Source organism: Thunnus maccoyii, chromosome 19, assembly GCF_910596095.1.
Source record: "Thunnus maccoyii chromosome 19, fThuMac1.1, whole genome shotgun sequence".
Lineage (NCBI taxonomy): Eukaryota > Metazoa > Chordata > Actinopteri > Scombriformes > Scombridae > Thunnus > Thunnus maccoyii.
In genome coordinates, this window is record NC_056551.1 from 11642453 (window position 1) to 11670049 (window position 27597).

Consider the following 27597-nt stretch of genomic DNA (forward strand, 5'->3'; position numbering starts at 1 on the left):
ATTAATGGCAAGTGGTTCACAAAACATTTATTTGGACGACAACAGAAACAAGTTGGGAACTGGACAAAAGGTAACACTTCTTTCCTTTACAACTTCTTGACTACTAATTTATTTGATGCCCAAATGTGGAATCTGATTTGCCCTTTACTACACATCTGTGCTAACAATACTTGAATGCAATTACATATGCAATCCCAACAGCTAATCAACACTTTTTTCACGGCCTTTGTTGCTGTCGCTAAAACACTAGAAATGTGATCATTTGTTGAGTCACAGTAAATCCACTAACAATTCAGTGAATTAAAAGTGTAAAATGTGCTTTTTTTTGTTGATGATAAGACATTCATTTCCCTAAAGAAAAAAAAAAAAAAAAACTGGAGGTAAATGTAACCTTGAATTATTTTCTCCAGTTCACACTGATCTGATTTGACCTTTGTGTCATATAATTAGATGGAGACAGACACTACATTACAAGCCTTCTCCTCCTTTAGTTGCATAAGACCAGTATTTAACAGTATTTTGATGTCATATAAACTTCACATCAATTGTAACAGTTAAAGTGGTGATATAATAATACTAATATGAAAAAAAAAATGTAACAACACTGCTGTACAAGCGGCAAAAGAATAAATAAGCCATTAAGATAAAAATGCACGGCATGAATTAAACCAAGGTTATGCAATATAAGAATTATGAGTAAAACAGGTTAAAAAAAACAGAATAAAGCCCTCATTAAGCCTACTTAATCTAAACAATACACATTTTTTGTCAAAAAATGCACCATGTGGATGAGCTTGATACTCATCTCAGACATTTTTTTTCACTTTTCAAATAACACAATAAAACAGGTCTTAAAGGACAGCTTGTAACACTTCCTTTAGTCCTAAAAAGACCAGGCAGTCTTTGTTTTTCTTTAAATATCATATTTTAAACAAAGGCACTAAATTGGAGGATTCAACCATCTCTCCCCTTTGAAGTAACATATGCATTTTATGCCTATAACATGCATATATCATCAGGTCCAGGTTTTTAGCCTTTCTCATCCTTTTTTTTTTTTGTCAATTTTAATAAGCTCTGGAAATAAAATTTAAATAAGATGTTCATTAAAAAACAACACAAAATATACATTATGACTTACAGCAACACCAAGTTAAGTTTCCCTATCACTGATACTATTGTGTCTTTGCCACTGACACTGCGTGTTTAAGCAGTCAACATCTACTAACGAATTAATGCCAAAAATGATTTTCACGCAACCATACTGTTAAGTTGCCCTAACGAAACACTAACACAAATGCAGGATTACTATGAACTGCCTGGTGTGAAAGCTTTTGACATGTACTGATGAAGGGTTTGATCTGCTGTCATCAGGATATTTTGGGATTGTTGCAATTGTTTCCCTTCCCACTTCTTTTAACTGGTTAGCCCTTTCCATCCGACTAAGATAATGTACTATGCATGAGCTTACATGAGCTAATGCACAGTTTCATATTCTGTTTTTTTTTTTCCATTCCTTCGGGCATGATTCTGTAAATTTAGCATTCATTTTGTTCAGGTATAATGTATTAAATGTGTGAAAAAAACAACATCAGCAGAGCTCAACTGAATAAAGGTTATTTGCTACTTTGACAAATAACATGGACAACATAGTTGTCAACTACAATATTTTCAACCCCAGAAACACTATATACATTTGTATTAAATATGTATTTTATCAAGAAATAGACGCTATGTTGACATGTTCCATCTAAAGAAAACTTCAGGCTTAATGGGGGCTTTTATCCTGTATAAAACCATATCTGTAACAATGTTATTTATTTAAAAACACTTATTTTGCCATCCTATCCTCCTTCTGCACACTGTCCAGAAGCCTACAGGGCAAGACAGTCATACCCCATAAGCTCTCATTTACTCAAAAACTTGTTGTACTCATTAACACTTGAGGTAAAAGCACGGCTAAGATATCATCTAGCAACATGTTGAGGAGAGGCTGGGCAGAACCATTGCTATTTTTTTTTTTAAAGATGACACATTGCCAAAACACAAGAGATACACACTTAGAAGTTTAAAAGGAGAGCTGACTCCTTTTTCTTTTTAGTTATGCAAACTGATTTGCAGGCTACACCTCTCAAATATTTCTCTCTCACTGATATCAACTCTCCACCAACCATGTAAATAAAAACAGATATGTGGAAATATGTCATTGAGGTATCCTGAAACAGCCCGCCGACGTCAAGTTATACAAATACTACAGAAAAGACTCAAATCAGACAAAAATCAACTGGTTGACTGACAGACTATACTGCGATATTCTGGCCCTGTCCTGGGTGTTTGTAACGTAGGTTGAATTGTAACAAACTTGATGCAGTGTGGAAGCACAAGCAGGCATGTCTGTGATAAGTAAGGGAGAAGAAGAGATGGAGGAGAAGAGGGCAGGAGAATGAAGAGGATAAAAAAAAAAGAAGGCAGGAAAAAAAACAAGAGGAGAAAGGAGCTGGAAGTGTGGAAAGGTGGAAAGGAGTTTAATTGGGAGGAAGGAGGGTGAGGGTTTTCTTTTCCGACCCCCGCCCCTCCCTCAGGCTTGTCTGGAGGTTACAATGCATGACACTGCAGAGGGGCTGTTAGTGCTCATGCTGCTGCTGGTGTGCTGGTTATTCGCAGGCTCGAGTCAATGCAAAGTCATGCAAACAGTAGGCAGGCAGATAGTTCATGCATCGTGTGCCTCAGCCTTGCCCCGTCGGGGACCAGCATAGGCCAAAAGAGAGGCCAGGCCAGTTCACTGGTGTGCCAGTCATGCAGTGATATTGCTGTTAAGGGAGGAGAAAGAGAGAGAACGGTGAGACTGCCGTTACACAAACAGATAAAGGGTTAATTCAGGGCTTCTAAAAGGTCCATCATGTCCAGAGATTATTCATGATGTGCCTTTACAACAATGACAAAAAAAATGTGTAAAAGAAAAGACTGGAAAAGTTGCAACAAGCTCCCCAATTGAAGATTCCTATTTAAAGTGACGTGGGAAGTACTGTGTAGTGCTTATCGACACACCTTTTAACCAGACAGTAATCAGCTGATTCTAAAATGACATAGAAAGTTAGTCCACTTCAATGTCCTACTTTAGTGTGAGGGGGACAATCCTGCAGTGTTTCAAGGACAATATTGACCAAATACTGTGGTACATACTTTTAAATCTAACACTATGGCACCTGGTAAATGCTGGTAAAGCTAAAACCCATTTGCCACAAAATCTACCTAGCTGTGGATTGCACCTTCTGAAACAACTTCCAAAACCTCAAGCAGTTACATTGCTTTGTTTCTTGGGACACAATAACCAATCACAATTATTGCTACACAGTTACCAGCTGACAGTCAACTGCTCCCCCCCTCCCCCAAAAAAACACATATCCTATTAAAGATCATCAAGCAGATGGAACATTTACATATGGTGACTATACATCTTCCTATACTTCAATGTATTTGTTGCTCAATACCGATCCCATTTCACAAAACGGAACACAAAAACACAGCAGAAGATCAACTTTCTGAAATGATCTTTCATTTGAATAGAACAAGTTAGACACATGTAACTGAAAATTGCTGTTAACCTCCTTAAAGCTACATCATAAAGAGTTAAATGAGACAACGCAGGACAGGAAGTCTGTCAACTCCAGTCAAAAAAAAAAACAAGCTGAACCTCAAACGTTATCACAGGTAGAGATGTGCATAAATACTGCATGAACAGGTAGAGCGGTTTCTCTCAACAAAAAAAGACTTGTCGAGAAGATGCAATTCTTCTCTGTCTTGGGGTCCAGATAACCTGCCTGGCAAAAGTGTGCCACAGAGTACAGCTTTCAGGAAGGTCAGTGGTTGAGAGGGAAGAAGAGAGGGTGTTTGGAGTGATTAGTCAGACCCTATAAATAATGCTGGGGTGTGAAAAAAGAGGGAGAAGCCTGCCATCACAGGAGTCAGGGTAAAATATGCTTAGTCAGGAATAAAAGTGGTGCAAGATTTGGGCAGCCTTGCCTGGCATCTCTACCTCATGGATCTGATCAAGAAGGAAAAAAAAGAAAATCAATAGGCAGAATGCAGGAAAACAAAGAACTTCTATAATAAATGAATGGGAATAGTGTGCCTAAAAAAGGCACATGTACTGTATAAAAGGTTCAGGAATTTTTTTTTTAAGGTAGTTTGGCGGAGTGTTTCTCTGCCTTGCTGCCATCTACCTTGCGGTAGCTGGCTGGACGTGGCCTGGGTAGGAGCGGCGTGTGCTGGTGGCTTGTCTCTGCCGGGCCAGGAAGGACTGACCAGAGCCGGTATTAGCAAGTCTGTCTTCAGCCGCCTTCTTCTGCATAGACATACCCTGGGAAAAGATAAGGAGAAAGAGAAATCTTAATGGTCTTATTAATGGTATTAATGGTTAATGTCAATAGAACGAAACTGTAAGTAGATGGAGACCCAACAGCACAGTACCGTATGAGCACAAAAGTGTCCTATATCCAATTTTTCTTCAACACAGACTAAGAGAAACACCGGAGAGTTACTAAAGAATCAGTTACCATCAGTCCTCTAATCTTGATGAATGAAAAGGAAAACGAGCTCAAACATTAGTGCTGATTTAAAAACTTATGAACAATAACACCAACTACTGATCAAATTTGTTACAGAGCAAACGTAGTCTGTTCTGCTTATAGAAAGGTATATACTGCCCTCTAGTGGTTAAAAGGCCTTATGTATTAAAATTCAATGGATAACAAGACTGAGTCAAAACCTAGTATATGTCTGATCCGCGTATCATCAATGTGTGAAATTGTGGCCAATTTGTTACAGAGATAGTCAGTGGTAGTGTCTATAATGTGAATTCCTGGATATTAAATATTCATCTGAAGTTAAAAAAGAAAAAGTTATAAATGCATTTACAAGAACAATAGTTTCCTCTTCTATCTTGGGATGATTGCTTTGAAAGAGGACTTATTCTAATTCTAATTTTTCTAATTACTTATCTGTTAACTCCCCCTGCTCTTTCATCTGTTTCACTCTGCAGATGTCTCTCGTTTTTCACTCTGCATTGAGTGTTTTGTCAGAGTGATTATTTGGGTTGCTTTAACTGTGCACTCTCCCTCATGCCTCTATGCACCTATTTTCTGCCTCTTTCCCGGTCGATGATCATGGAGGCTGCAGTGGAAATGATAAATGAAAGTTTTGACAGTATTTTGGGTGCAAATTCAGGGGTGTCCATCTATGCCTGGTTACCGCGGTTACAGTCAAATCAAGTGCACCTTCAGAGCAGCTACCCCACACTTAACTGATATGACACGAATCTCATGTTTTACCTGCCAGACTCATATTTTAATGCTGTTGTTCATCGTTTGTGATGTTTTTGCGTCCTGGTATTAGTCCAGTTATGAAATCCAAACGCACTACAGAGCGTCTCTCCTGCTGGCTGCTGACAGCACCGCCAGCTGGAAAGCCGATCACACTGGACAGTAGAGGTCGAGACGGTAGAGACACTGGTAAGTGTCTGTTTAAACAGGAGTTTAGCTGACTTCACTGTATTTAACACCGGAGCTGAGAGTGCCAGAGTTCAGAGCAGGAAACAGTCACTCTGCGTCGTGCTGCTGTCCTCCGCTTCCATCATCTACCACTGATTCGTTTTGAAAGAGCAAAGGCCAATGGGGAACTCCAACGCTCTGCCGGCCGACCAATGGTGCAACTTCATCACGCACTCACAGACAACTGTGGTTGTAGGGTTGGTCCACGGCCAGTTTGGCCAAAAAGATGTATAATGCCATGTGTAATATAAAAATGTATACATGTATGGTCTATTAAGGGAAGAACTGACATGAAAATCATTTTAGGAAAATGATTTAAAAATAATAAGTATGTTTTCCAGTACTTGAAGTTATTATGTATTATTACTCTCCTTGGCCTCAAATCTGAGTTGTGTATAACATGTACCACAATTTAAAAAGGGACATTAGTCACAACTGGTGTCAGTCTCAGGCTGTAAAGGTCCTTCTTACCATATTGTACCAGGCTGACACAATCAGTTTCTCCTCGTAATCTCTCTGGCTCTTTGTCTTGTCCATCTCTTTCTGTTTGGAGGAAACAAAACCACAAAAAATAAGCAATGCAAGAATTTTCTAAAGTACACTACACTGATGTCCAAATATTGCCTTTGTGTGTTAACACATTTAAATACTAATCTAACATTTAATTGATGGAGTGATTACCTCCAATGAGTGCAACATCCTCTCTTTCTCCTGCAGCTGGTTCTTCAGAGCTTGAACCTCTGGACCTGAACCCTGGTTCTGTTTGGGGTCCAGGGTCCGGATCACCTGTTAAAGACACATCCAAATCACATGATGTATGTTTTCCTGTTAACCTACAACTACAGCAAGCATCAGTGGTTACGGTACACCATGCAAAAGAAAGTTAATCTGTTGATCCTTTAGTAATAGAAGTACACTCACGCTCTTGGCTTTTTCCAGGTATTTCTTATATCTATCTTCCATCTGTTTCATGTCTTCATCTTTCTTTTTCAAGGCCTCTTCCAGCTCATCCACTCGTTGGACTATTAGGGAACAAAAAAAAGTTTTTGTTTTGTCGTCTTTTGCTATGCTTTTTATACATTTCTTTATGAAACAATTTTCAGTGTCACTTTTGTACAGTGATATCACAACTTAAATCATTTTAACTTTAAAGATGACAACAACAATAGATGGCAAGAGAGGACCGAGGTCAAAAGATTACAACTGCACATGCAAAAGTCAACGGGGCTCCAAACTCACAGCTGGCGGTGTATTTGGGCTCCATTTCATCGATGAAGGCATTTTTCTTCAGCAAGTCATTGTTCAACTCTCGAAGTTTCTCCCTGATGAAAAGCATAAAGCGCCAATGTCAAAAATGATTTTTGTCCAGTATTTCAAGTGAAGCACTACAGGATTAAATGACAAGGACACTTGAAATTCTCTTCAAAATAAGCATTATGTTATCCTGACTCTGCAAAATATAGCTCTGGGTCTGTAAGAAGATAACTTACATGTGTTCCTCGTACTTCTTCTTCAGAATGGAAGACTGAAAAAAGACAGAAAGAAAGATATGGTTTTACACATATCCTACATCTTCAAAAAACCGGTAACACTCAAACAGCCACTCTGTTGGATAAATGCAGGAATTGTAGCACACACACAATTGTTGTGGCTCATTTTGATATACGTGTTCCTTTTGTGTTGTCATTTTGTGTCTACCTCCTGAAATATTTCAGTTCCACTTAATGATAAATTCCCACTTATCTAAGGACTGGGCAACTGGGATAATATACACAACCCAACATATAAATATTTTAGTTTTGATTAAAGGGCTTGTGATATGACAAAATCGTGAACATTTCCCTTAGCATCCAACAGAGTGAATAATATTAAGAGATGATTATCATAATCTTATTATAATACATCAAAGATCTGGGATGAAAGAGGTAATAAATAGAGAAGTAATATAGACACCAAACCACAGCTGTGTCGGTAATGACATGATTTTCCAATTCAGATAGTCACAAATAAAATATACAATTACAGCAGTGTTTTAAATTATTTCAGTTGTTTTTGATCCTGTATCTGTTGGCAGTACCGCTCTCAAATATGGTATAAAAGAGTGCTTTGCAGCAAAAACATGTGAAAGAGGAAATCCGCAGAGTATTAGAAAGATGATAACATGCTCAGATTGATTCTAAGGCAGAATAACACAGCATGGAAAAACGAGGAGGAAACAGGGACCTTGGGTTTCTACAAGGAGGAAAAATCTAAATGTAGAGGAAGCCTCAAGACTGATAAAAGATGCCTTCTATTTCTAACAGGAAAAATACCTAGCTAGAAAAAAGTGACTCTCGCTGGTGTGTAGCAACTCAATGTAACAAATGCATTTAAAAAAAGGCAGTGAAATGCTCCACACAAGCTTCAATGATTATTGATGTAATTCTGGCCATCAAAGTTGTCATATTATTTTTAAAGAAACAATAATGTCTCTTATTTTATTAGTTTAAAATGAATGATATATAAAACAATACTAGCATTACATTATGCACACTTTTTATGATGTGCAAATATATTACTGTTATTCTGAGTTGTTACATATTTGTCTCAGCAAGTGAAACAAAATTTTCACCAGGTCTCGAAAGTACAAAGTCTAAAACGAGGGAACTTATGTGTAATCACAAAGATATATACTTACTATAGTCTGACAGAGGGAGCATTATTTGAAAAGAAAAAGTATTTTACTGAATGGCAAGAATCACAGACTTGCCAAATGTGGATGGTTTTACCATTCGTGCAGTAATTTGTTGAGGTGTCTTTCCCCATCTTAAAACCTTAAGTTTGGCACACCAGCTACTTACCAAAACATCCATTTCTTCCTCCATAATGGTAATAATGCATTAAGGAAATCCATTTTTTGCATTCTATGCTTATTGTGTACTTATTTTATAAACTGTACTGCATCTATAAAATATTAAAAATAAGCGTTCTGTTCATTTTGAGTGAAAAGTCAGATGGTTAAAGCAAGACTGATAATGTTGGTGATGGGATGTGAAATCTATGCAGGCTGGCAGGAATGGAACCATTTAGTGTTTTAAATTAGGGTTAATTATAGTATAGCAAAGAAACAAAGCAGCTCAAAACAGATGGCGATAAACATGCATGCAAACTCTCTCTCACATAAACCTTCTTGGGAGATGCTTCAAACATCCTCTTCCTAAGTAGTTGACCCCTACTAGGAACTAGTTTGAAGGAGACAAGGAACAGAGAAGAAAGTGATGTAATCTTCCTCTTTTGTGTTTTTGCATCACAGATGAGACATGAGTTAAAAACGTTAGTGTGAACTAAAATACATTTAGGTTGCTGATTTTATGATGGTCTGAGGATCTCACATTTAATTCATTCACTGATGTCATCAAGGCTCTCGATCTAATCAAGACTTGTAGCTATCCCAAGAAAACTAATATGTTTCTAATGCTGTGACATAGAAATAATGTAAAAGCACACATGCAAACAGAAAGACAAGATTATGGATACAACAGGTGTTAGAGATGGTTAATGTTAGGAGGAGTTAGTTATGACGAGAAAATCAGAAGTGATTTTAACTGTTTTCTTCACACTCACTTTCATTTTTTTACAAAGGTAACTTTTTAAAAAAACGTTATTTTTAAAATAAAACATCAGAACCTTGAAAAAAAGTGATAGTGTTCTTTAAGATGTTGTCATTGCAGGAGGAGCGCTGCATTCTTCTAGTGGACAGTCTTTTATCAAGTACGTCTTTGATGGGAATTTGAGTTAAAACGCACACAGTACAGAACAAACATCTTGTTACTTACGTCATCTGCTTTGGAACCCTGCTCTTGAAGAGACTTCTGTAGCTCCTCTACCTGACTCTGTTCCTCCATCAAGCGCTGATTGATTAACCTAGATAAAGAAAGCACAGAGACCAGTTAGACAAGATAGTTTAAATACAGCAACGAGCAAACATGCATGCTATAAAGGTGAAAGATAAAATATCAGAGAGGCTGGCTTGTGGTTAAAAGGTCATTGATTGAAATTCCAGTGTAGACAAAGAAAGTCTTTGTGGAGAAATAATTGATCCATGTTTCAACACAGGGAAACAAAATCTACCCACAGTCACAATGTGGCTCTCACCACTCATTGTGCAGCCCAAAAGATTAGTAAAATATAAATGTTTCTCTTCTGTACTCTCATTCAATTTGAATAAGACATTGAGCACAATTTAGAAAAATAAATGTTTTTCCAAAGCAATAAACAATTCAGCCTCAAGTTTGTTTTGTTTGCTGTTATCCCTGCTAAGCTGCATGTTTCTGTGCTCTTTGCTGACCTGTTCTCTGTCTCCAGTTCATTTTTTCTTCTGTTGGCGTCCTCCAGTAGACTCTGCAGCAATGCAATCTTCTCATTGTCTGATCCCTCCTGGGCCAGCTTCAACATCTTGTTCTCATGCTGAAGACGAATCAAATGTTCTCTGTAAAAAACACATTGGAAGTGACAGAAGAAGTGTTATTCATTTTCAAAATTACACTGATAATTGAACACACATAGTTGAAATATTCAGTATTGGTGGTTCGACACCTGTACTCCACAACCCTAAAGAGTATTTATCTTTATATATCATTCTAAAATGAATTCTGATATCATATTATCATGGCTAAACATAAAAAGAGACCAGTGTGAATACATTGTTGTATGTGTTGTTCTCTGTGTATTTATTATAACTGTCCCTGGTTACTTTTTGTCACAAACTGCAGGACAGACTTGCACCATTGAAAGGGGAAACCTCAACCACAACAGGAAGAGGACCCACTTTCAATTACTCTACTATGTGACTACTCATCAGGACAATACAGTAAGCACAAACACACATTGTGATATGATCATATTTGAGTGAGCATCAGTCAATATATGAAGGCGATGGTAATTTTGTTAGCATTGAGCAAACTCAATAAATGCTACATACACCTTATGCAAACATATAAAACACATCTACTTGCTTCGTCTAAAATGTTTGCAGCAACAAAACGACAGTTATCCTGCTGTAACACCACAAGTGTTGGATCGTCAGACTGACTGACGTTGACACCTCTAGAGCTAAAAATAAGTTTGAGACAGCCACTGAGTAGCTGCTGATGTTGCAAGCTATATTGTTTCACTTTCCAAGACTGACTGACTACTTCCTGATGATAAAACTGTCTTTATTAAACAACTTAATTCTAGGTCTATTATCCAGTTAGCATTATTGTATTAGCACAAAAACATTATCTGTTCAAAGGTTTTCTCTCAGCAGTCTGTGGCAGGGATGGTCTTTGAAACAGAGATATGCAAGGCAGTAAGGTTCACTCAAGTCTTATAATTCACATATTAGCAGGTTAAATGTACCAAATGTAAAAAGGGTTGAGAACTCAGAGCTTTTCTCATAGCTTTTCACTTTTTTCTATCCCACTTTCATCTGTCGTTTTATGGTGTTCAGGTCCCTGGTCTGATGGACAGTCACATAAACATCTTTGTACTCAGGTAAATACTAAAATGACAGGTGGAAAGACAGGTTTGTTACAGGGTGGGACAGAGGAGCTGGAAGTACCTCATACTCAAGCAGCCGAGAAGTTAAACTGTTCAACTCAATCTTTGATAGGAGGTTTGTCTTGGGGAACTGTCTGTTTCAGATGTTTACTATTCATTCTTATGAATAGATCGACTATCTCTATACTTTCCCCTTCAATCCATCTACTCAACAGATACGATTAGATCTGTTTTTAGTCTGTCTCTTGAATACTGTTTTTTTTAGAGTGTGGCTGCTGACTCCTTTCCAATTGGAGAAGTGGATAAGTGTTTCCAGATACACTCACAGCTGCTTATAAAAGCAACAGGTTGAATCCAGCAAAAAGGCACAGCCTACTTCAGCTTTTCCACTCTCACTATTGGACACTGACAGACAACAATGAGCATGAATCTGCAAGGCACCTAGATTTTTTCAGTTTTATATTTCTCATGTGTTCCTTCTCTATAGATATCTCACATAAAACAAAGCTGTTTCAACACCTTTCTTCCAACTTTGAAAGCTTGCAGGATATGACATCAATCAGGGTACAAAACATTTAATTACTCTATCTTTAGAGGATAATTAATGGCCTAGACAAGTTGACAAGCTTTCAGAAAACTAGGAATTACATGTAAAAAAACATGCAATTAAATGTAAATCCACATTTTTCTTGGTTCACAAAGGTTGGAAAAAAAAAAACCCAGGCAGGATAAGCCAGCAGAAAATGCAGCTCTCTTGGAAGGCAGCAGTTAGGCTGATGCAACTCACACACAACTATTACATAACTCACTACAGAGACAGATCTTTTTAGGGCGAATTCCTCTATCATATAACAGCAGAGATAGCAAGAGTAATATGCTGGAAACCATCTGGCTACAAAGTGGACAACAGAACTACATACTGCACACGCATATACAAAACCAGTAACATCTACAGAGGATCCAACTGCTGCCACCTGTCATTGTGAAGCACCTCTCAATTTGTATCCTTTATCTTAACTAATTTGCTTTTAGCATGCAATTAGAAACCCTGGGTGCCATAAACTGTGTCCAAATTCTTTTTTTTTTACATTTATTAACCTAACTAAAGAATATAAATACATTGTATGATCTGATAATGTTAGATCATCTAATATTTGTGCTCCATTAACAACTTTATATGACTTCATCAGCCATGCGAAACAAAACGTGGGGTTCAGAAGACGTACCGAATCTCTGGGGTGGTGATTTCAGCAGCCAGTGAATCAGAGCCATCGTTGCTGGTCAATGGGAACAGACCTGGGCAAAGTGATATTATTGTTATAGCAAGGTGAGTCCAACTATTTAGGCTTGACCATGTGGACTATACTTAGCTTAAAGAGGGCCAACTGCTCATGTTTAGCCTCTCTAGCAGATATTGTACCTGATGTTAGCTGTCCCTCTTGAGCTTGGACACAATGTAGCTCCTCAATAGTCTCCTTCAAAGAGTCTCTCTCTGTCCGCATACGCTACAGAGGGAGACAGAGAGAAAAATATGTGAGTGAGTGATACAGAGAGAATGAATATCCCCAGTGTGCTAAATACCAACAGAATGTGGTATCTGTTTATCAGTTATGGACAACTACCACTCTAGTAACTTTTTTAAACTACATTTAACAGTTATTTACAGCAATTGATCTTAATTTTCTCTTACTTTTTTCTAACTTGTTGAACAAAATTCTCCTCTGATTTTAATATATGTAATACCATCTATATAACAGAACTGAGGACATGGATGGCGGGTTTTTTCTATGCAAAATGTATATTCATCATTCTTCTATAATTTATCAGTCCTTATATTAATCAAATGAATTACAGTACATACATCTTTTTCTTTTTGTAGAGAGTCCACTTTTTCTTTGACACGTTTGTACTCAAACTCCATCTTGTCTGCCTTTTTAGACTCTTCTGACAGTCTGTTCTGCAGTTCAACCACCTGTGCACAGAGAAGACAGTTCAGGTGAAGACATTATTTCTCAAAATACATACACTGTGTGTGTGAGTGTTGTAATATGGTATCAAAGTAAGTTGGATTATTGTCATGTCCAATGTAAATAATGATTGTACATGTGAGTGTCAACATGGATGTTGGTTGGGTACCTGTCTCTTGTATGTCTCCAGCTGGCCCTTGGTAGCATTAGCCTTACGTAGCTCTTCTTCCAAACTGACGTTGGTCTGCATTAACACTGTGTTCTTTTCCTCCAAAAGCTTACTCTGAAAAATAGCGACAGAAATGTACACGTCATGTGTGCTGTCTAACTTGTGTGTTACATGCATATATGTCACATATGTCATATGGCATTCACAATCCAAAGCTCAGGGTTGTGAATGACCTGCTGATGGCAACTCATGTAGGGTCCCCTTCACTCCTGATTCTCCTTGACCTGAGCGCTGCATTTGACACTGTGGTTCACACTATCCTTTTAGAGTGCCTCCACACCACCATTGGGCTGTCAGACTGTGAACTTAAACGATTTCAGTCCTAGCTTTCCGGTAGGACTGAGTATGTCTCACTGGGAGGATGCGGGGTCTAGGTTGCTCCGTCACCCACGGCGTTCCGCAAGGGTCGGTTCTTGGCCCCATCCTGTTTACCCTCTACATTTCCCCCCTTGGACTATGTCATCAGCAGACATGGGATGTATTTTCATTGCTATGCTGATGATATCCAGCTGTACATCAAAACTGCCCCAAGCCCTTCTGCAGCCATGTCACACCTCGTCATCCCCGTTCCTCATCTCACCTTTGACAGCCAGGACATCCTGAGGCATTACTCTGGGTGTAAGGTAGACCCTCAGCTAACTTTTGGTGACAATATAAGACATCTATGCAAATCCTCTTTCTGCTGCCTCAATAACATCTCTAAAGTCCGCCCCTCTCTAACCCTGCCAGATGCAGAGAAACTTGTCCATGCCTTTATTTCCTCAAGACTGGACTACTGCAATACGCTCTTCACAGGGATATCTGGCAGGACCATCCAGAAGCTCCAGTACATTCAAAACAGCGCTGCCAGGATCCTGATGAGAGTGCGAAAACACGAACACCAATTCTGTTTTCATTGCACTGGCTCCCTGTCTTCCTCGGAACTGACTACAAAGTCCTGCTACTGACATAAAAATCAACGGACATGTGCCTCCCTACCTACAGGAACTGATCACACCACAAACCTCCACTCACACCCTCAGATCTGCCAGCAGGTTGCTCCTGCGGGACCCCAGTACTAAGCTCCGCACCATGGGGGAATCGAGCCTTCTGCTCTGTTGCACCACGCTTGTGGAACAGCCTTCCTTCTTTTTAAAGAAAGGCCTAAAAACCTTTCTATTCAGGAAGGCTTTTTCATCTTAACTCTTATTACTATTTTATTTATGTTGTATGTTCTATGCGATCAGTACTGCAGCACTTTGAGTTTCACTATGAATGAAAAGTGCATTACAAATTAAATGTACTATTGTAATTATCATCATCATCATCATTATTATTATATACATTTCACCAGTTTTAGATTAACACAGGTGTGATAAGTTAAGAGACAAACATGAATTCTAATCATGGGGTGAACTACTCATTTGAAGGATGCAATCTTTATAACTTACTCCTAAACATTAGTGCTGTGTCTGGTAAAGAGATTTTCAGCAGAACAGTAATATCATATTCCTAATCATTACCATGATTTCACAAGTTATACATCATCTCAAAGAAATTAAGTTTGCTGCTGATTGAAACTAAACATTTCTTACAAACATACAGATACTGACATATTTTGTAAGATAAAAAATATCAGGTAGAATCACAATAAAAAGAATATATGAAGTTTTTGATCTTGATTGTTGTGTGTGTGTATATATGTGACTGTGTACCTGTCTCCTAAGAAGTCCCATATCCTCCAGTTTCTTCTTGTAGTGTTCCACTGTGCCCTCCAGCTTTGACACTTTGTCTGATGAATGCCTGGGAGGGAAACAACAAACAGTTTCATTTTAGGGTGGTATAGGGAGAGGAGGCGGAAAGCTTTATCAAGGCTCTGTTTGTGTAGCAACACGTTTGTAGCACCAGAAATCTGAAATAACAAGATGATGGTTCAACAAGACATTATTTGTCATTATTTATCTAAGCTAAAACATTAGACTTTGCATCCTCAACTTACCTGAGGACATCCATCTCATCCTTGAGAGACTGGGCTTCATCGGCCAGTGAGGTAAGCTCTTCATTCTGTGACTTTACATCCAAGAGCTCTTTTTCAAGCTCCTCACAACGGATCCGGTAGTCGTCCTTTGCTGCCTCCAACCTAGAAAGAATTAGATACCAAAGAAAATTTTAAAAAAGAAGACCTTTCAAATGTGTTTGACGCCAGCATCAGTCAATTCAACTCTCACTTTTTACATGACAAAACTTTTTTTGCTTCCAGCAACTCCACACCTGAAAGTTTCTTCCTGTAATTGCTCCAGTTGTGTCTGCAGCTTGAGGTGTCTGCGTCCAGCGGGGCTGTTTATATCCTCTAAGGAATCAGTCTGGTTAAGTCTCTCTATTAGGACGTGGTTTTCTGCGAGCAAGCTGCTCTTCTCTTCTTGCAGGGCTGCCACCTGTGGAAGAAAATGTGAGAAAGAGGAGGGAAAAGAATGGGAATGCACAAAGAAAAGGACAGAAAGAAATGGTTCAGTAGTGAGAGTGAGTGATAGAGGAAAGGGCAAAAAAGGATGGCATGGAGAGGTATAAAGAGGGATAGATGGAAAGGATGTTCAGAAAGCAGAGAGAAGAGACAGAGAAGGGAAACAAATTAGCAGGGAATGAAAACAAAAACATCAGTTGTATCTCTCAAACTACTGAAATGTACATGTAACACTTTCTTTACAGCATTCAATCAATTACATTATTTACAATCATTAGTATCAATTTTGGTAATAAAGCAAGCACACACCAAAACCTCAACATGGCATACCAACAAACTCGTACATAGCAAGAAGGGCTACATATGGTTTGATGTTGTCTTGTCAGTGTGATAGACAGGGTATCAAACTCCACACAATGCAAAGCAGAAGCTGGTTGTTGTATTTTAATGTGCCGGATACTAAAAGGGCCTGTAAAATTGTTTTACGTGTCAAAATACTGCAATTTAAGCAAACCTTAATGTTTATGTTAAAGGAAAATATATAAGCAGGGTTCTTTTCAGAATTTCAAATAGCTGGCATGTAAAGCCATTGCCACATACAACCATTTCTCATCTCTAGCTGTTAATGAATTTGCCAGGATTTAGTCAACGATCCCTCTTCAAAACTTTAAAATGAATGCCATTAGGCTTTTCTGACTTTTTGGGAAAGATACCTTTCTGTAGTATCAGTGCAAGAGCCTGGACTGGCCCATGTGTCATACACTAAATATCAGCTGTAAGTGAAAGGGACTTTATAAAATGTCATCTAACTCACAGAACAGGAGTTATGATATCAGGTTAATTATGTTATTAAATTAACAATTAAATCGTAATAAATTATTACGAATTTTGCTGCAAAAAGAAATGCAAATGCACTACTGTAGTAGTTTGGGTTCAGCTTTCTTCTCTGTTCAGGCTTCTGTTAAGTTCTTTTTTTTTTGCATTTTATAGGCTATGACAGTGTGGCAAGCCATGGCTTCTTTTTATCTTGTTAAATATGTCTATGTGTAAAATGTATTCAACCTAAATGTATGTAAAAATCATATGGAGGTGTTCTGGGATAAATCTCAGGATGTGATCAGGACAGCTCAAAAGGCAGGAAATATGCAGGGATTCAATTGTTTTCATTCTCAAATCCAAAAAAGGTGTCCCTAAAGACATATTTCATTCCAACAGATATCAAGTTGCAATACGTGCAAGAGTAAACAATTGTGCTGCTGATTGGTTGCTGACTGGAGTCATAAAACAGACCTGAGATACATCTTTTTGAAAAAGCTTGTAAATGTGTTATAATAAGTTTCTTGATGTGCACTTATTGTTTTTCAATCCAAAAGAAAAAGAAAATCAAAATAGTAGCACTACATGTGAATAATATACAGTACGTGTACATATTTTATATTCATCAGCTCTGCCATGTATTGACTCCTTTCCAGGGTCCGAAAGCAAATTAGTTCTCTTTTCTGTCTGTTGTTGCTGTGGGAAAGCATGAAACACACCAAGGTAAAAAAGGCAGGATCTTAATAGTCTGTCCCTCCAGGATTTCAGAATTTTTTTGAGATTATTACAGCCAAAAATGCTTTTCTCAAAAACAGCGATACAATTTGCAATGTTTTATGTGCACTTTTTGTTGTAAAATTGCAGGAATTGGGAAAAATTGCAAGCAAAGGAAAATAATGAGATTTAAAAAAAAAAAAACACCACTAAAGAGTCATATGTAATCACTTCCTTCAATAAAAAAAAAAACTGCATATCACAAAAACAAAACTATATTTCAGCGCTAATTTTTAAATATATTTTCTGAACATGAGAACCGTACTTGAGTTCCATTTCTACGCCTTTATTAAACAAACTTCCACCTCAACATCAGTGCCAAATAAAATCAGTTAATAATAATAATAAAAATATAGTTTCATTTCCAAAGTGCCCATTTTTATATTTGAGGTAGATTATGTCCATCTTTGCTGTCTGAACAATCAACTTATATTCTTCTGACTAACTGAATGAAACCTCATGTGGGAACATTTGAGAATTGTCATTTTTGTTGGCAGGTGTTATGTGTCCATCTTCAACCTGAATGCGTGCCTGAATCCTTGCTTAATGCGCGCTACGATGATGTAAGTTACCACGATACGAAATGCAACAAGTGGTCCAAATCACAAGTGGTCTGTTGATTTGGCCATTTCATGCAAAAAAGTTGTGGTAATTTAGCTGACATTTCTTGAATTTGCATTAAATATTGCAATTACAAAATCGCAATTTCCTGGAGGGACTGATTAGTGCAGGGGTGACATCTGACACACCTACACAAAACTGCAGTTGTGGCAGGTGTGCCCCAAGAGGATCACGTGTATACGTGTGCACAAACACTTGTGCACAGAAGTGTACACACACATGCACACACGATTTGGAGAAGGGAAATCTGGTGCAAGCAGGCTGAGAAAATCCAGGACTATATGACACGCCACACACCATGGATGGAAAAAAGAGACAGAAAGAAAAGAAAGTTTGGATTTACCCTCTCTTCTAGCTCATTAAACTCTAACCTCAGTCTATCACGCTCCTCTTGGAAACGAAGGGCCTTTAAAAAAAGGCACACAGTATTGACATAGTCAGGAAATAAGAGGAGACTGATTGAACACAACTGAAGACTAGGTAACCCTTTAAAATTACAGCTCCATTTTTCTGCAATAACTGTGTCATTAGTACAGTGAAAAAGGAAAGGAAAAGGAAATCATTTATCAGCAGTAGAAATAAAGGCCCATCAGTCACAACACAATCAGCTGTTTTGAAATCAATGTAATTACAATGTAATTATGTAAAAAAGGGAGCTGCTTTTAAAGTGTACCCAAAAAACAGCTGTAAAAGTATGAAGTGTGACATAATCAGTTAGATAGTAAAAGAGTAAAAAAAAAAAAAAACATAGCAGAAAAAGTAAATACAACTTTCAGTTCAGGGTGGATGTGGGAATGCTAAATACTTTATACTGTGTTGTTTTTCTATATATACACAAAATACCAGTCAAAATTCAACCTAATAAACAATCAACTATGTTATCGCAAACAATACAATAACTGTACATAAGTCAAGCACTCATTTATCTACAGTACATCAATCTAATCTTTTAGTTAAAGAACCACTGAATTCCTTTTTGATTTTTACAACGAATTTCTGTTTCAAAATTGCATTTTCTAAAGACAATTATCATTACTTAAGACTAATGAGTAATGTCTGACACTCAGCAGTTCAAATTATACAAACTGACTAAAGGGTCAGGCCATATACTTAATGGCATTTTCTGAAAATACTGATATTTTTAACAAACAATTTTTAACACTTTAGAAATGCTATGATGAAACTATCAGGTTTTAATTTCCAGGACCACAAATACACACAGTGGTCTAGTCTTGTCTTTCAGGTTTGGTTATTCAAGTAACCGCACACTGTGATGTAGAAAACCAGCTGTCTAAGATCTTAAGAATGAGGGATTACAAGCCTGCATAAAACCAACCTGCATGTCAAGCTCACGACACCTCTGGGCAATCTCTTCCTTGGTAGCCAAAGCATCATTCAGCTCCTCAACTGTCTTCTTCAGCTGAGAGAAGAAGGAAACAAAAAAAATCAGAACCCTTCAGACTTATTTCACTTATTGTCCACTTGGATTAAACTTAAAAAAAACAAATATACATCTGGATCTAGAGCTAAACAAATACATTTAACCAAAAAACAGTGTGAGATGTTTTTGCAGAAGTTTGTACACAGTAGTAATGGCAGAGTAGCACAGAGATTCTGCTGAAGCTAGCGTTTCCACAGATCCTGCTGTTTTACAGGACTGTGGCCAAAAAGGGGGGAGGATGAAACACGGGTTGAGGGGGAGTTCTGGGTCATGTGTCATAGTGAGTGGTTTGTGTGTACTGACATTGGCGTTGGGATTTCAGTGGAAAATCCAGATACTGGAGGGTGTCCATGTGTGATTTCAGTGGGTCCACCATGTGAATGTTCAATATTGTGCCTTAAAAGTTTATTTAATCCAAAGAAGTTACATTTAAACTTAAAATATCTTTTAATACTTTCTGACAAAATGACCAAAATGAAAGAGTTTCACACAAGGAAAGTAAACAATTTAGCAATCCGTAAAATTCACAATATAGTGTTGCTCCTGACATTTGAGATGAAACAAAGGCATTCAAATGAACCACAGGGAGGTTTCATGAAGTCTTCATACCTGTCTGTCTAGATCCACATATGAGTCATTTCCTTCCACCACTGGAGTCTCCTTACTCATCAGCTACAGACACAAGAAAAAATTTTTTAATGGTTGTAAGGACTTTAGTGTACACAGCACCAACACTGAACTAGTTACACCTTGGTTCGGGAATGATTACAATCAGCACGCAGGACTGTTTTGTCAGTCGTGCATTACCAGCAGGTGTGCCCTCCCAAACTCACCTATAACCCTGTTTCCTGATAAAAATCTGTCTGATCAATCCCACCATATTCTCATTATTAAATCAATTATTATCTGCAAAAACCGTTTGAGGTCTAAACAGTGTGATGGTCTACCTCTTGGATGGCTGTCATGACAACATGCTGCACCGATTCCTCCATCATCATTATGGTTTGGATGTATTCTAGAGAATACAGAGAATCAAAATTATGAGGTAAATCAGTCAGTTGTTAATGCATAGTGATGTAAAAGAACATTGTTTTTTTAATCAAATCATACATTGCACACAATCACAACACAGTATGCCATACACACCTTGTTTCTGTTCACAGTTGACAGCACAGCCCAGTATAAGTTGTAACATCCTCCCAAGTTCTGCGGCGTCAGAGTGTTCTCCGATAAGGTTAACATCTGGTAGTATGAAGTCATTAATGTGCTGGCCTAGGATCTAGAAAGGGACAAGACTTTTTAATTATGTAAACACTTTGTTATATTAAAACTGGATTATCATGGCCTGTGTTGTCATTGATTAATATCTTAGATCCTTAAAAACCTTTTGAAGCCAGGAGCAGAATTTTGAAAATTCAGCTTATTCATGCTCAAATAATTACTCAATCAAATAATTATAGTTTTACAGGGCGTCACGGTGCCTGCAGAGGATCTCATTGACATAATAAAAAAACAACACACAACGATGTGACTATTTGCCAGGAGCCATACATGCCACAGGTGGTTCTCCTGAAAGGCGAGTGAGATATTTAATATCATAAGTGCAATTCAACACAGACAATTCTGTACAAAATCCACACACACTAACATCTTGCTTCCCCTGTTAATATGTTAATTAGTGCTAGAGGGATTAAGGGTGGAGTAGGCAGTCATAACTTCTCCCTAAGAGCAAACACAACTGCTTATATAGTCAGGATGCTGGGTAGTGATTAAGTGTCTCTATTTCATAATTAATACAGTAGATTCTTCTTACCTCCTGGTTATAGTCTAGGATGCCTTTCAGAATTTTCTTTAGATTGCTGATCTGAAACAAGAGAGAATTTATGCAGAGATTTCCCCAGAATATTAAAAATATCAAGACTACTGTAGTGATACCATTTGAGGAATACAACTAACACAGGTTACATCGAACCAGAGTTTAAATACCAGAGGTAACTCACAAAAAAAAGGTTAAAACACAGCTTAAACAATATAAAATGAATCTAAAATTTAAAATGTGATAAATTAGTAGTGGGATCACCAAGTCATTAAGAAATACATAATTTCAATATCTGAATGAAGATATTTTCATTTACACTTGGATATGTCTGAGATGATGGGGGGAAAAAAAGGAAACTGGCCCCATAAAACCTAAACCATGCATCCCCACTAATAAAACAACAAAAAAAAAAATTGATCCTTACCTTTAACCTCCAGTTGTCCCCAACCTCTGGCTTGATTCTACTAATCCAAGCGTCATTGAAATACACTACATCTCTAGAAAATCCAGACAGACAAGAGAATAGATTAAATTAAATAAATTGGGTTTTTGTAAAGAAGCAAGGCATAAACAAGTGTTGCCAGCTTTAACAGAAATGGCAACATGCACCGCCCATAACGTAAAATAACATGGATAGTGTTCCTTTAAAAATTCTGCTGACTCAAATACGCCAACCTTAAGAATGACAACTTACATTTTCTGTAGAGCTTGGGCCATGACGACACCACTCGTCAAGTCTTCTACTGTCTTGCACGGAGCCTCCACTCCGAACGTCTGGATCTAAACAGTAAACAGACACACACACACAGAGGTTGAGTGCTGGGTGCAGGATAAACTGTGTAATTACATGGAGTTACCAGTTCGTTAAGTGCACCTACAATAAAATCTGTTCAAAACGTTAAACATTTTAAAGCTACAACACCCTCTTCCTCCTCAAAGTTTCAACAGGTCAACTGTGGGAATGGTGCTTGCTTTTTCCATCACCATTAACCATTTTTGTGTATTTCAATTTTATCTTTATATTGTATTGTTGAAGATAAAAAAAATATAGTAGTAGTTTAGAGTAAGGGCAATCACAAGCACACAGCTCACACTTACTGCTCCCTCAAATGTTCTCTCAACTCTGCTTCATCATTTCTTTTACATCTCACCTCAAATCTATTTTCTTCCCTTCCAGCTACCTCACTTGGCATCTCTTTGTTCTCTTTCTACCCTTTATATTGTTCTCTACTTCTTTTTCCTCCAGGCTGAAAGTCTGTTGCCGAGACAGAAGTGAATATTTTTAAGTCTACATGCCAACAGTCCACGTGCCAGAGGAGGAAATTGAGAGCAGGAATGTTGGAATTCTGACAAGAAGAAAACGGCGAGGTTGAAATTCTGCCTGTGCATCATTCTGTCTGTCTCACGTTTCATTACGTGGCACAAACATGACATGCGGCTCTCAAGCCCTTCGTCACAGATCGACCAAGAGCAGAAGATTCAACAGATTGTTCAAATAGTTTGAGAGAACGCCTACCAACCAGGGACACAGATTAAATCTCTGATAAAGGATCCGCATAAAGTAAAGCTGGATTTAAATTACTTGTTGCTGTCTCAGACCACTGCTATGAAACTGCTGGATGTATGACACAATTTTCTTAAAATACACATGGTGCAATAACAACCATCTCCTACTACTATGTTACACTAACTTGGGTATCTATTTTGAACAGCTATAAAGAGGTTTAAAAAGGAGATGTGAATTTGCTGTGATTTTTAATTCTTAAGAACAAACTCATGTCTGGGACGTGGAGCAGCATTTCATTAAGCCACAGAAAAGGATCTGAAAGTACTGAATTATCATTTAGCCTATCAGCAGAGACGGAGGCAGAGATAAATAAACAAAAAGGCCATGTGACACTGTACACAGTAAAGGACAAATACACAAGGCATGAGGGCAACGTGACACTCACAGTAACATCCACGACGTCACTGGATAAATTAAGATAACTGTAATGTTTTTAAAATGTTTCTTAAAAGGTTTAAGACTGCTGTTTTACTTTAGATTACCAGTTGGACATAATGAGAGATCTCACTGCTTAAATGTGAATTTTTTACATGCTGTAATGGCTGCAAAATGACCTTCTATCCCTCAACAGATAACGAGCAGACACAGTTAGGCAATTTGATGATTTTTACTTGGGTAAAAGTTTCTCAAGACTTTCATTAAGCGCACCTTGACACCTTGTGTGAAACAGATCCACCGACAAAAAAGCAGTTCAACTTCAAGTTTAACTAGCTTCCTAGGTTTTCAGGTGGCCAAGCACCAATAAGACAGCTTCTCTGTCTATCAGTCAGGCAGCTAGTAGCTAAAGCCTGCCACTGACCTAGAGCCAACACAGAACCAAAACAATACCCATGATTACATAACACCAATTACCAGTGAGAGACTGCAAAAACATTACCGGCTTCTATTACCCACACCAAGTGTCCACTCCATAATCTACCAGTTCAGCTGAACAGAACTGCCAAATTTACACGAAAGCACAAACAAGATGACACCCTTTCATGTGATGCTTCCTCATATTGTAGAGTGGGTTACATGCCGACTTCCTATTTTTAGATACTACTGGAACGCAATACTGGCGAGTAAGATGACACAAATGCATTAAATTAGATGTGAGAAAAACAATGTATTATGCGCATGCTGTTCACTTTTCTCCTGGAGTGACACAGCCCTAAAATGAATCAAAATTAAACCATTTTTATGGTAGAACTGGTTGCTTTGAGAGTTATTGTCCTTAACTTGGTGATGTCTCTCCACCACAGCAACATTTGGTCCGCATCATTTCCCTTTGCAGGAAAGAGTCGGAAGAAAAGAAAACATAGGATCAACCAGACCCTCACAAATACATACAACCCACAAAAGACCTCGACAGAGTTGTCATGTACAGACTGTTGAACAGCCTTTTTGAGGAGAAAAAAGATTGATGGCCTGGTGCTTGATGTCAGGTTGGAAGAGCAACCATCACTTATTTTGGCTGGTGAGTTGAGGTATTAGATCAATCACTTTCAATCTACCAGCTTCTCCACAAGTTTAACAGAGGTTGTAATCGCCTCTAAACTTACTACAAATCACAGTTATTTCAACTTTTCTCTCTGGTGATCATCCTTTTGAGGTCCAAAAACCCTGGCACTATCTGTTACATTTTGAACATGACTGACCGAGAGTAATTTTCGCCCCCCTTTTTTTTGCAAGGCTCTGTTGCCTTTTTTGACCTCTTAAACTATTGTTCCCAAGCAGCAATAGGTTCCCATGGCCATGTGAGCTCCACGTTTGACTGCATGTCACATCTAGAGGTACAACTACAACTGCAGTATACACACCACTGGATCACAAAGCATTTAAATGGAGAGTAAACCCATGTAATGTCTTTGGAAAAGCCCCAGTGAAGCAGTACAGGTGAGCTGCTTTATGCTGTGTAGGACACTGGGCAAACACAGGCGATCAGCGGGAATGAAGCGCCATTTTGCCAGCTCTTCTGACACAAAAATTATGCTTTCAGAAGTTAATTATTTGTGTCCCAGTTTACGCCTTGAATGCTGATCAGGCAGATATATAAAGATACCTTTTGGTTAGTCTAATTATAATTAGCTGGCCGAACCAAGCCGCCAATTTTGTTGATGGGAAATACAGTGATAAGACTGAAACCAATACCGCTGTGAAGAAACAGAGGGAAATGTTTAATCTGTATACTGAACCTTTGAGCTATGTTCCTGGGCAAATGGCCTGTAGCCCACAGTGTAAAAGTAGAAATATAAGTGATCCTGACTTGATTTCAGCATGATTTCAGTTGTAACATCACAACTCTTCAGATAGCTCTGGGCTAAGCCATGTCTCCTGCGTCATCAGGATCACCTCCAAATCAGCTTATTATGATTATATTAATCGCTGAACCTGACAGTAGAGTAAAAGGAGGTCAACAACCACTTCATCTATTGGTAAATATTTTATTTATTCCCTTCATTATTACAGAAAACTTTAACAGCTACCCTGTTGTGCTACTCATAGCTACTAGGCCTAAAATGGCCAACGCCTTTACCACTCAGCCACCAGGACACCCCACTGTGCAGTATCTCAAGTCTTGTTAGAGCCCAATCCATGTGTGTGGGTTGTAATATGATGATTAAGGTCAAAACTTATTTTCATTTGAAAATAAATCTTCACCCTTCAATCAAAACTGAATCCTCCAAAACCTTTCCATAATATACCAGGGAACACTGTATGTGTGGGTTATGTCAGAGTTTGTAGCCAGCTACTGCCAAGTTTTGAGATGAGCTGACACAGCTGTGATTGACTTAGGTTTGGCTCGTTTCTACAGACAGTGGATGAATTGCCTCAGAGTGAACAGACCGCAGAACAACTGTATTCTAACTGATGGAAACAAAGTATCATGTGAATTGAGGTATTAAGAGGTTCTAGTTTAGCAAGATTTGTTCATGTTCCAAAGTCTCGCCAGATAACAGCTCATCAGTCTTAATCATCTAGAGCAATCTGCTGAAAGGAGAGATAAGCCTGTTAAAGGGAATTTACCTAAAAAATTTTTAAAAAGAGACTGCCTGTTTGTAATTGGAATTGTTAACCAAAACTACATCCTGCATTGAAAAATGTGAATGTGACAGTATATGAGACTTCAAAGGTCTGTACGAAGGACCATAGAGCCAGAAAATGCTTCACCAAAAGGTGCATTTCCAATCATAAGCTCACTTTCCGAGTTACGTGCACAAAGCTGATGCAAATGACAAAATTTTCTGTAGCAGAGATAAGTATTCTATGACATAAACTGGATTTCTTATCTTATTTTAGAATTTACTATGTGTTCAGTTTTGAAAAACCACAGAACTCAAGCCATTGAAGAAGACACAGAAACTATATTCTTAAACATATTGGTTTAAGCACACAAGTAAGCCAGAGCTGAAGCACGGACATGCAAAACTCAAACAGAGAGAGCAAACTGAGATCAAAAAAGGAAATCCACACCTAAGAGTCTGTGGAAACAGTTGCTTTTCCTAACTGTTTCCAGACAGTTAAATTGGGGGAAAAAACAAGTGTCACGTGACCAGTATTTAAAAAAAAAACAGGCTGCAAAAGCTTTCTCATTAAGTCATAATGGAAGTGATCACAATCAGGATACTGGCCCTCCAGACTATTACCATTATGGGGGATCAAAGGTCCAAATTAGGGTGCATAACATCGGTCAGCTAATTCTAATTTGATGTGTTTTTTTTCCAATGGGAAGAACAACATTTTCCACACATGCCAACCTCATACAACTTCAGAAATAACAGTGAATGGGCATGTGGTGCCTGATGAAGTAGAGGCACATGTACAGTATGTGTTACATAAACAACCAAGAAACAATGCAGTCAATGCACCTAGTGGTTTTGTGAAACCCATTGCATCGTTTCCATATATGTATATATATCCAGGTATTTTTTACTGAGCAGTCTTTCTCCCCATATGGGAGAGCTATAGAGATGATTAAATGATAGTTATCAATACACATGGTGAAATGTGACAAAAAAAGTCACCACGGAAATTACACAATAACCATTGAGCTAAGGCTATATAGCTCTGCTCAATTGAAACCAATCATTTCCTTGAACCAAATGACCTATTGTAGGTACAAATATGTTTATGTGGTTAAAAAAAGAAAAACTTAAAATTCTTGCCCAGTGACTACAATGTCATGGGATTTAATTTGATCACTCGCACCACATAATCTTATTAGACATAGGCTATTAGTTTGTAGAACAGGCAACTACCATCAGATTAAAAACGTAGCTGATAGAGCAGATATACTCTATAACCACATCAAAGTATTTGGCTGACATCTGCTTAAATGTTTCCACATTGATATCATATAATACTGCATGCTTTACAGGTATGTTTCCCTGGCTGTAACCTCTAAAAAACTCTTAAAATACCTTTATTCGTTTATCTTTACTGAGAACCCTAAGAGGATAAACATACTATTAGAAAGTAACACATTATGTATGTGGAAGTGGCAACATATTCATGACAAGCAGCCTTTACTTTGGTATTCTGACCCAACAGACTATAATAATAAAAACACATTCACTTTAGACTGTGGCTTCTTGAATTCTGTTATTGGTTTATTTTTAATAAAATATCATATTTATGACATAACCTGTTTCTTGTTTCTCAATATCTATAAAATCCAAACTGCTTGGGCTTCCTACTGATTTGACCAACAGCAGAAACAGTTGCTTCAGTATCTGCACTGCTGTTTCATAAGCAGAGGTACAGTCTCAGGCGTTAAAGTAACCATCACAGTTGTGACTTCACAGTTAACAGGTATGTGTGGAATGTTTGCAAGCAACACCATTACTAGGAACACTAAGAGAGGTCATTCTGAGTTTT

At 37.9% G+C, this 27597-nt stretch overlaps 1 protein-coding gene across 3 annotated transcripts in view; it reads right to left on the reverse strand.

Moving 5' to 3' along the window:
• Positions 1-1062: 1062 nt before the first annotated feature.
• hook3 (hook microtubule-tethering protein 3) overlaps positions 1063-27597 on the reverse strand; it is a 28156-nt gene continuing 1621 nt past the window's right edge. The window contains exons 2-24 of one of the 3 annotated variants that reach the window (XM_042395171.1): positions 21868-21953; positions 21598-21670; positions 21168-21218; positions 20501-20633; positions 20302-20369; positions 19964-20026; positions 19250-19333; positions 15513-15676; positions 15241-15381; positions 14957-15044; positions 13203-13316; positions 12928-13038; positions 12487-12571; positions 12293-12362; positions 9874-10014; positions 9362-9449; positions 7037-7071; positions 6786-6868; positions 6468-6568; positions 6228-6332; positions 6018-6089; positions 4221-4357; positions 1063-2807 (exon numbers count right to left, since the gene is read on the reverse strand). In XM_042395171.1, coding sequence (XP_042251105.1) covers positions 2792-2807; positions 4221-4357; positions 6018-6089; positions 6228-6332; positions 6468-6568; positions 6786-6868; positions 7037-7071; positions 9362-9449; positions 9874-10014; positions 12293-12362; positions 12487-12571; positions 12928-13038; positions 13203-13316; positions 14957-15044; positions 15241-15381; positions 15513-15676; positions 19250-19333; positions 19964-20026; positions 20302-20369; positions 20501-20633; positions 21168-21218; positions 21598-21670; positions 21868-21953 — 2109 coding nt within the window. In that variant the 3' untranslated portion in view covers positions 1063-2791. Of the gene's footprint in view, positions 4043-4216; positions 4358-6017; positions 6090-6227; positions 6333-6467; positions 6569-6785; positions 6869-7036; positions 7072-9361; positions 9450-9873; positions 10015-12292; positions 12363-12486; positions 12572-12927; positions 13039-13202; positions 13317-14956; positions 15045-15240; positions 15382-15512; positions 15677-19249; positions 19334-19963; positions 20027-20301; positions 20370-20500; positions 20634-21167; positions 21219-21597; positions 21671-21867; positions 21954-27597 lie in introns of those variants that run through there. The other 2 variants (XM_042395172.1, XM_042395174.1) reach the window with 2 other exon arrangements.